The 10,948-nt window shown below is 41.9% G+C and overlaps 1 protein-coding gene across 1 annotated transcript; it reads left to right on the top strand.

Moving 5' to 3' along the window:
• The first annotated feature begins 4,008 nt into the window (after nt 1–4,008).
• LOC135462804 (muscarinic acetylcholine receptor M3-like) lies at nt 4,009–9,306 on the top strand. Its single transcript, XM_064740078.1, has 2 exons — nt 4,009–4,484; nt 8,661–9,306. Exons 1-2 carry the CDS (start codon nt 4,009–4,011, stop codon nt 9,304–9,306), a joined length of 1,122 nt encoding a protein of 373 aa, XP_064596148.1.
• Nucleotides 9,307–10,948: the final 1,642 nt, after the last annotated feature.

The raw sequence follows: 10,948 nt of genomic DNA, 5'->3' as shown, positions 1-10,948 counted from the left end.
CTGGCACAAATGAGTGATATTAATGCTGAAAAAAATGTGATTTGTGGCCCAAAGAGATATGATTAGTTGGACAAAGAATTGTGATTGGTGATGCAAAGAAATAAGTTAGATTCCTAATAAGAGTCAATAAGGTGCTGGAAAAAAGTGTGACTGGTGATGTCTAAGGGTGTGATTAGTTAGATTCCTAATAAGAGTCAATAATGAAAAAAGTGTCGATGGTGTTACAACTATGAATGGGTATGTTAAGAAATTTGACTGGAGAGGATTAGTGCTAAGAAGGAAGTTCGTGGTGCTAGTGAGAAGTTTAACTGGCGATCTTGTCATGTGTAATTGGCATTGTTTCTGGTGTAATGGAAATGTGACTGGTGGGGGTGAGGAGTGTGATTAGTACTGCTGAGAAGTGTGATTAGGGCTGCTGAGATCTGTGACTGACAATACTAATGCGAAGTGTGACTGTCTTGATGAGAAGTTCGACTGGTTGTGTTGAGTAGAGTGATTAGTGCTGCTGAGAAGTGTGATTAGTGCTGCTGAGAAGTGTCATTAGTGTTGCTGAGAAATGTGACTGGCGATACTAACGCGAAGTGTGACTGTGTTGATAAGAAGTTTGACTGGTGGTGATGAGGAGAGTGATAAGTGCTGCTGAGATGTGTGACAGGTGGTGATGAGGGGAGAGATAGTGCTGCTGAGATGTGTGACTGGTGGTGATGAGGGAAGAGATAGTGCTGCTGAGATGTATGACTAGTGGTGATGAGGGAAGAGATAGTGCTGCTGAGAAGTGTGATTGGTGCTGCTGAAACGTGTAATTAGTGTTGCCGATATCTGTGACTGACGATCCCAATACGAAGTGTGACTGTGTTGATAAGAAGTTTGACTGGTTGTGATGAGGAGTGTGATTAGTGCTGCTGAGAAGTGTGATTAGTGCTGCTGAGAAGTGCGATTAGCTCCGCTGAGAAGTGTGACTGACGATGCTAAGAAGCATGATTACCTCCGCTGAGAAGTGTGACTGACGATACTAAGAAGCATGATTAGCCCCGCCGAGAAGTGTGACTGACGATACTAAAAAGCATGATTAGCCCCGCCGAGAAATGTGACTGACGATACTAAAAAGCATGATTAGCCCCGCCGAGAAGTGTGACTGACGATACTAAAAAGCATGATTAGCCCCGCTGAGAAGTGTGACTGACGATACTAAAAAGCATGATTAGCCCCGCTGAGAAGTGTGACTGACGATACTAAGAAACATGATTAGCCCCGCTGAGAAGTGTGACTGACGATACTAAGAAGCAGGATTAGCCCCGCCGAGAAGTGTGACTGACGATACTAAGAAGCATGATTAGCCCCGCTGAGAAGTGTGACTGACGATACTAAGAAGCATGATTAGCTCCGCCGAGAAGTGTGACTGACGGTACTAAGAAGCATGATTAGCTCCGCTGAGAAATGAGGCCTGTGCTGCTAATAAGAGTTAGTACTGCTGCCAGGGCTCGTAATTCGGGATGCTAATAAATTTCTATGTGTATGTGTAAGTGTAATAAATTCGTGAACAAAACAATCTGTTGTTAATTAGAGACATGCTTGGGCCGCTGCTTGGTACTGAGCAATTTTCAGTCATATGGTGATGAGGCGTCATTAGGTGCGAGTACATATACTATGTCTTCTAGTGGCAGCCAAGTTCATACAGCCAAAGTGCAGCAGCCACTGAAGTATCCGGCTGAAGACATCATGCATAACACGCCACCCAGTAACATTGTAATGACAAGGAGCTACCAGTCCTGTTTTCTTGCTCTAACCTCTCAGTTCTGAGTGCAAAGCATTGATTGTGTATCCACGAGCCGTGTATGAAAAAAAAAACCCATAAAGAACAAGCCTGAAGCCATTAATTACGATCGGACCCGGTGACAAAAGTAAGATTAAATATACTTTGTTTCTACGTCCTGACTCCACAACCACTCAGTCAGAAAAAAAATGGGACGCGCTTATTCCCCAGTGATGAAGGTGAATGGTATGATATAAAAGACTTACAGCATAGGGAGTAAATCCAGAGCAACGGTGACCGGTGTGATAAATACTCACACGAAACACAGTCTCTTGTCAATTCATCTAGTTACTCACTGAATACAAAGGCCACCAGTTTAGAAATGATAGGATTCACTGGAATGGAATTTTGTTCAGTGGTTCGCTCACAAATGCCAACGCTCGAGTCATTCAAACATAACACTATAATTTGTATACTAGTTCGTTTTCTCTGCACGTTTATACTTACAAACAGATCCGACAGATAAGGTTCGTGAGGTGTTCAGTACGTATGGGATGCTGCAGACAATAAACCTTCTAGTCAGCTGGAGAAAGGTCAAATAGGAAACCTTTTTACATACATATACAGACAGAAAGTCGATGATTTACATGTTTGCAGTGTAAAAGATTTACAGCACAGGTAGTAAAACCAGAGCAGCGACCTTAGTGTGATGCTTGGCAAATGTTCACACAGGTGAAACAGGGCCTCCTGTAAGTTTAGTTTTAGTTTTATGCTAATTGTTCATGTATATGCTGAAATATTAGCTAATTATTCGCTTTCTATTGCACAATTGCTTGATTGCTCCATGGAGTCATGTTCCTTGTAATTTATTGGAAGTCAATGGTCTAGAATTACACAAAAAGAAGTGTTGTCATCAAATTGAGTAAACAATAACATGAACCAATGCCAAGGGACCTGGCTATGCGGGGATGCTTTGTCCACCAGAAGAATCCTGATTTATGCATGAATACAATATATAGACAACATCAAAGGATGGACACATCTCATTTCGGCGTGCGTATAGTTCATGCGGGTTTTGCGTTCCATTAGGTTGTAGCGTTAGACTCCTTATAAGTTCACAGTATGCCTCTGAGAATAACGTGCTTTCACAGCTAAGTATTTTCGATAAACCCCCATCAAATAAATAGAAAACTATATGTTTGTCGAACGCGTCACGCAGTTGTTACTGTCACCAGTGAAAATAACGACAATTAAAAATGTCCATTTTCTCCACCACATCATGAGGATGGCTCTGAACTTCATTTCGTTTGCTTCCTGGAACCACAATGAATTTTGGCGCCATAACGCTGGACCCCTCTTTTCAAATACGCCTAGGTCATTTTGTTTTTTTTAATCCATGCACTTTATTTCGTTTTGTTAATGGTTTTAGACCCATTTCCCTTAACAAAATATCACAGAACCTACCTTCTTACATGTGACAAAATGGTATTAAAATATATACGCTAATGATGTTCCCGCTGGCCGCCGTCGTATAAGTGAAATATTCTTGAGTGCGGGGTAACACACCAATGAAATAAATTAATAAATAAATACCGATGTTCTTCTTAGACGATAAATGTCGACGTGTGACAAACGTGATCTCGCTTTATTAAATTTCTAGTAGTTCAAAAGTTCCATTTCAAACCACATGCATGCAGAGGTTTCTTAAAAGGTTACGGATAAAAGAATAAAATAAATAAATAAATGGCGACAATAATGTTAACGGGGTAGGTGGAAGACATCTTTTTCTTTACGTGTGTTTACATTTGCTTAGAGTAAATGTCGTCCTTGTAATTTTAGATAGTGTTGGTTGGCCTTAGAGGATGACGGACCAATAAAGATGCCCGTTATACAACCAATCGCATCAACGCCACTAAATACTCAAATTGACATGTATCTGCATTTAGGCAGAGACAAGGCACAGAGGCGTTTTTGTGGAAGATATTGATTTCCGTGCCTTTAATAATTACCCTAGGCAAATGCTCAGGATGACAGAACGGTAGCGGACGGACGATTGAAGGATGCAGACAACACTTCGTCCGCATCACGATACTCCTATGCTATGGATAAAAGGAACATACAACACCTTTACGCGTCACTGAGTTCCAAAGAAAATTAACTCACGCACTGAAGTCCAGTTCGCTTACGTGCGCCGAAATCTTTTGGAACTGAGCATATTACGCAACAACCTTGGTCAATTCTGTGTCTAAGGAAGGATGTCCAATTCAACAGGTGGTCTTTTAGGGGGAATGTCCAACTCCTCTCAGAGCTCCGAAAACAACACAGTAACAACGCGAGAACCACTGACAACGGACAAAATTATCATATGTGTTGTTTTCTACATCATAGTGTTCGTCACAATCTTTGGCAATGTTTTGGTGCTGTTGGCAATCAAGGTAGAGAAGCGCTTGCAGACCCTGTTCAATTATTACATCATCAACCTGGCGGTGACGGACATCGCTGTAGCGGTTACGGCCATGTCGTTTTACACGCTGGACGTCACCCTGGGGTACTGGCCGTTCGGGGAGATCATGTGTGCCATCTGGATCTTTTGTGACTACGGCATGACATTCGCGTCCGTGTTCACCCTCATCGCTATCTCTCTGGACCGTTTCTGGTCTGTGACATGGAGTCTTCATTACCGGACTCACCACACCCGCAAAAAGTGCCTTATAATCATCGCTGTTATATGGTGAGTTTATTCCCGTTCTCTGTCACATTTATCGATATACACCTATTCGATTGTTCTTTTGTTCAATGGGGGCCTCCGTGTATCAGTTGGTTAGCGCGCTAGCGCAGCGTAATGACCCAGGAGTCTCTCACCAATGCGGTCGCTGTGAGTTCAAGTCCAGCTCATGCTGGCTTCCTCTCCGGCCGTACGTGGGAAGATCTCCCAGCAACCTGCGGATGGTCGTGGGTTTCCCCCGGGCTGTGCCCGGTTTTCACACACCATAAAGCTGGTCGCCGTCGTATAAGTGAAATATGAAATCAAATTTTGTTCAATGTTCAAGAAGTTTTGACTTCAGGTCAGTTTAATGGATGCAAGAAACTCGAGGGCATTTTACCAAGAATATCTTGCGACAAAGAATCGATGACATAATTAGGCTTTAGGGCTATTGCACATATAAAGTACAACCTTAACTTTCTTCTTATAACAAGGCATTTCCAAGACGAGCAAGATCCCATCAGCAGGCGGTCAGAAATGATTTTGTGCCGCACGCCACAGCTCTTCATATATAGGATACCTGTGCCAGGGTTTTTAGGAAGTGGGTGAGGTGTACAAATTACCTCGCCATGAAATACCTTACAGACTCTTTGAATTAAAACCAAAATCTTGGATTCATGGAGCCATTAGTCGACTTGACGATTATGACTTTAGGTCAGGAGGATTGACATCATCCCGGGAAATTGTGATGGTTTTCCCTATATTATCAAAGTCCCGTTTCCCTACATATAAAGATGACAGTCGACGCAGGAGTCAAACTATCACCGCATGGTACTGAGTAGTTATTATGCTACTGAACAGGAAGGTAAGCAGTACCTTACGTCGGTAGGCTATACACTGGGGAACGGAATCGGCACCTCTGCAGTAGCCGAACAATATCGTGTGACCGTTGCGGAGTACCGCAAGGTTCACAACTATACATACGACGCGAGAGTATATATGTTTGTGGTACATGGTTGGCTCTGGCCTTGGATCTTTCTGGTCAGTCGGGCATAGCTTACAACCCATTCAGTACAGTGAAAGCCGTGGGTAGCATAGATTGTGTGGAGTTGATTTGATTGCTGTTCAACGTTGAATACGTAAAAATCTTTCTTGACTCAAGTCAGGATTATGGAGGAAACCGGACTACCGAGAGGAAACCGGAGTACCAGGAGGAAATCACAGCACTTCATCGGGTACCTGTAGAACCTCCTGATTTAAAGTCGCAATCAAAGCAGAGAGAAATTTTGATTCTAATTCGCGGTCTCTGTTACAATAGGGCCTGCAAGTCAGCCCATTAGCTGTTCAAGCAAGCGATGACCCTATATCTGTTGAAAAATGAATGAATTAATTAAGTAATAACCATTCAATGATTTTAGCCCTATCGTGGCTCGTTGCGTCAATTTTAATTTAATGATTTATTGATTTATGGAGAATGGCTCACGAACAGTGCCCACTTTCTTCAACAAACGAATGATACAAAGACAAGTACATGCGATCAGGAAACCAAGGCCTAGTAAGCTATACATATCTCAGGCAATAGAAAATAAAGGTAATCCGAAGAGAGTCTTTTTTTATTGTGATTTATGCCATTGTTAGGAAATACAGGGCATAATTCAGACAACAATCACTGTATAGGCTAACTAGAACAAGTTGACAGCGTTTACAGCAGCTAAACCATTAAAGAAAACGAAGTGAACAGAAAGGCGCAAAAGGAGGGCGTGGGATATCTGAACAAAGTCGGTTCCTTCCTGGCTGTTGTTTCGTGATTCAGGCTGGAGGAGTGTCGTCTAATGATCAAGGCCTCTTTGAACAATAGCTCATTGCACCTTTTGCTAGAGTCCACAGGTTTGTAGTTTTGTAACAGGAAATAATGATGTGGACTGGGAGACTCCCTGTTCAACGTATTGGACAAGTGTACAAGATCTTTACAATATTAAAAGCTTTCACATAAGTGGATATGGAGCTAGTGGCATGCTTTCTGTATCTTTCAATGAGGCACTCTTCTGTTTTTCTTATATATACTGAGCATCACAACCTGTACAGGGGAACTGATAAACGATAAAACCTTTGTAGTCAATAGGCCTCTCCTTGTTATTCCACGGGTCTTATTGAAGGATGCAGCCCGCAGGCTAGATTATTTTTCAGTTGAAACCTGTCAGCATGGGTGTGCAGTCCAGTTTATGTACTTTTCCTGTACACTCATATATTTCATCCATTTATATTTAAGTCAAGGAAATGAACAGTCCTTTTGGCCTGTAAAAGCTTTGTGGGTAAAATTCAATTGTGGGTGGAAAGAGTTCAGTTTTTTTAGAATCAGGCTGGAGTCACAAAGTTTGGCCAACACGAGCGAGTCGTCGACATATCTAGCATTGAATTTAATGATTCCAGAGTTAGGGAGGTTGTCAGTCACTCATGTTCGCTAGAATTGGGACAATGGAAGGATATACTAAAACAGAATCTCCTGTAGATTCTATATAAGATAATATTTTCGGTTGAAAGCTTTTAAAATGTTCATTATTTCCTGTTACAATACTGCAAACCTGTAGAGTCCAGCAACGTCTAGAATGAGCTATTGTTCACAGAGGCCTTGCTCATTAGACGATATCCAGCAGCCTGAATCACGACAAATCACACAAAAGCAAGCAAGGAACTGGCTTTGTTCAACTAACCCTTGCCCTCCTTTTCATCTTTCTGTTTACTTGGTTTTCTTTTCATTGTTTCATTTCTGGTTTAGCTGCTGTGGACTCATTTAGCTTGTTCTTGTTAGCCTATAAAGTGATGTCTTTTTGCCTGAATTATGTTCTGTATTTCCTGACTTTGCCATAAATGTTTGTGGAAATATAGATCAACCACAATGAAAGCCTTGACATTCTTCGGAGTTACCTTTATTCTCTATTACCGGAAGCTAATCAGTGGATCCAACAGATGAATGTCTCCCTAATACATAGTCCTTCACAGAACTTAATATGATAGCACGAATATAATGATAAACTTACCAGGCGAATATATGTGTGTTTAGGATGTAATTAAGTATAAAACTAAAAAAAATGTATATTTTCAGCTATTTTCAAGTCTCTGGACCTAAATAGAAAAAACTTACATAAGTACTGGACACCAGTTTTATCAGCTAAAAAAATTGTAATGTATTCGTACTGCACTCACTCGCATGTGAAAACAGTGCAATCTGCAGTGACAAATGCGTCCAAAGATTTCAAATCTACATCCATCCATGTGGATGAATGCAACTCAACTACAGTCTCCGGAAACTAAGAGCGTTGCTATTATTGGTCTTTCCTCGGCTGGCGAAGTATCAAATTAAAACGTAGACTGTTGGCTTTTAATGAGGCTTTATCTTGCGAATTCATCACCTCCATTTCCTGCGGTAATGAAGCTTATAAGAGTGTCTTATTCACTGTCGCTCGAAGTTCATAGTATATATATATATATATACATGTATAAGCGAACGTTAGCCGTAGCCATGCACTGGACGAGAGCTATAAAATAACAGCCAAATCTACCATACACCATACAAAGTAAAAGCTTCGATCCTGCTCTATGGGAGATAATATGTCTTGTGTCTTTCCATGCTTGTGCGATGTTTTCTGTTCTTTGCCGTGGAGGTTGAGGGTAATTTGGCGTTTAACATAATTTTGATGATATCGCGCAGGAATCTTCTTGGATAAGATCGGTCTCAACGCTGACATGTATAATATGCTGCCTCACTACAATGTCATGCTGAAGGCACTTATCTTTACTGTGTAGTGACCGCAGATCTTACTCAAAAAGTTAATAAATGAAGATATATTTACCGTTGCACTCATTTCCTGGCATAAATGAGCAAAATTTTGCGAGCGATAATGAAACATTTTGATTAGTGTGTCAAATTTCGGTTTAAATTTCATGTCCACTTGACTTTGACCACGACGTTATGCGTTCGGACCTATTTGTAGGTCACACGTGGGACAGTTCTTCAGTATCTTGTCAAAGATCGATGATTTACCTCGGACTTTCCAAGTTCCTCCAGGCATAAAACTCAGTAAGGCGTTCTGCAACAATCAAGTCAAATAAATAAATTATTTCTTAACACTAAAGTTAAAACTAAATATAATAGCAGATGCTCCTTATGATTTTTCAAAATGTGTCCTGATTTTCTACTTTCAGGTTGTTCATGGTGATTCTATGGCTCCCGCCCTGTGTGCTGGACCGGATACAAAACAGCCAACCGGAAGTTTGTATTTGGGAACCGTCCCTGAACAGAGAGTTCGTCATCGTTATCGCCGCCGTCGGTCATCACGGAGCCTTTCTCCTCCTTATGTTTTGCTACATCCGGGTTCTGCTGTTCATGCGCAAACGCCAAGTCAACCCTGTCATCCCGCGCAACAAAAACATATCGGCCAGTCCAAGCGTGAGCGGTGTAGAAGACTCGGTGGTGGCAGCGACGTCGTTGTCGGTTGTAGCGTCAGATACTAAATCCAACAACCTACTGCAACCGCCGAAGAGCGGAAACGGACAAAGCAGCGCAAAGGCGCAGTCATCAGAAAATTCCTCTGGGATTAACAAGGAACGTAAAGTCTTCGTTACCTTGACCTATATAATAGTTGGCTATGTCATGTGTTGGCTTCCGTTTCACATTGTTTTCGATGTCAGCTCGATCGCGCCGGAGAAGGTGCCCAACACCGTTTACACAATAACGTTTTGGATGACCTACTTGAACTCCACGATCAATCCCTTCCTGTATAATTTCAGCAGCAAGGAATTCCGTCAGGCCTTTAAGAAGATATTAAGCTGTGCGTGGAGGACCACGTGAGAATAGTCATAGGCGAACTGAGCAATAACCCTTATAAAAAAAACAAAGCGTACATGTACATCGAAACTCATTTTCAATATTGTTATACATCTCCTTAGGTGCCCGTTTCTCTAAAAGCCTAAAGGCTTTAAGCTTTATAAAATCAGTTAGCCGACTAGCAATTTTGTCCAAACCGTTTCACAAAGACAGTATATGGCTATCGACTAAAACTTTTTGTCTTAGATTTCCAAAGTTAACCTAAAATCCATAGTAACGCCTGAACGTGGTTAGAAGAAAGCAAATTCGGCTTTAAAAGTGCGTTTTGCCCCGTTTTTTGAAAATTATGTATTGATTCAATAAAACTAGGAATAAACCAGTTTTTTCAGTACACGAAAGTCTTTTGAAAGCTCACAAACCACCAAAGTGAACCCGTTGTTATTGTTTCGCTTCGACTATAACCTTCTATTGTAAGCCGGTTAAGCATTAGACAGTTTTACTTGTGTAAAACGGCTTAGTCAGTTTTTTTCGCAGCCTGGCTAGAGCAGGTTTGTGACACAAGCTCCTGTGACCTAAATACACCAGGGTGTAGTGAGAGAGATCATCGTCCTCGTGAAGGCGACGGACCATGGCTGGATTACAACACCACCACCAGTGATGATGTATCGCCGGCGGTCCACACGGTCGACACGGGTGAAGTTGAAACGTGGTCAACATTCCCGGTCATACGCCGGATGTATGAGAGCCAAGGGTTAGAGTGTTTATAAGTTATTACTTTTTCTTTCATGAAGAGGTAGAAAAAAAAGCTCTCACTGGGGTAAATTGACAAGAGGTCAATTTCACCCGTTACGTGTATCCATTTGCTAACACCCATAGCACTCTCGTCGCTGCCTTAGTTTTTATCTCCTTCCTGTACAGTCTTTTGCATTGATTCGATCGTCCCTTTACGTTGTGTTATTATGTTTTATTCATACCGTGGCGGTCAGGTTGACCCAGTGAATTACCACATCCCCTCCCTCTCCTTCAGCCGGTAACTGACAACCCACCTAGCGTAATGTACCAGCAGCGGCTGAGTAAGCGAGAGTGTTGAATAAGTAATTTCTACACGTGATGCGTGACACTGGGCTTTTTGTAAATTAAATGATAAACAGATGTAACTGATCGTGACGGTCTTACGCTCAAGGAGATCATGGTTGGCATCTGTCAAGCTCGCCTCTCAATGTGCGATTCTCGTGGTGCAATCTTTCATGTGTTGGGTCATACTATACGCGATATTCTGTGGGATGTGCCGCTCCGACGTGCCGTTGTCGCATTAAAAATCCGATTATCAGGGTTTTGACATATGTAATGTTCTCACTTTGAGAAGAGCGCGGATGGCCGTGTGTTTCCCCCTAGGCTCTGCCCGGATTCCTTCCACCATAATGCTAGCTGCTGTCTTGTAAGAGTCCGACGTAAAAAACATGTATCAAATAAATAAATAAAAATAGTGAGCAAAGCTTTGGCTCTATTCGTGCGATAAGAACCGGAAACGTTTCTGGTCTCATCGCTCTACACACATAGTCGCATTGGTTTTAACAAGATTTTGGCACATGCTTTCTACAAATGAAGAGCCCCCTCCTCTGGCAACCAATTTCCGAAAGTTAAAAACTGAAACACTAATTCATAT

The sequence above is a fragment of the Liolophura sinensis genome, chromosome 1, assembly GCF_032854445.1.
Source record: "Liolophura sinensis isolate JHLJ2023 chromosome 1, CUHK_Ljap_v2, whole genome shotgun sequence".
NCBI lineage: Eukaryota > Metazoa > Mollusca > Polyplacophora > Chitonida > Chitonidae > Liolophura > Liolophura sinensis.
The sequence above is the reverse complement of the archived record's forward strand: the minus strand, read 5'-3'. Positions and strand labels throughout refer to the sequence as shown.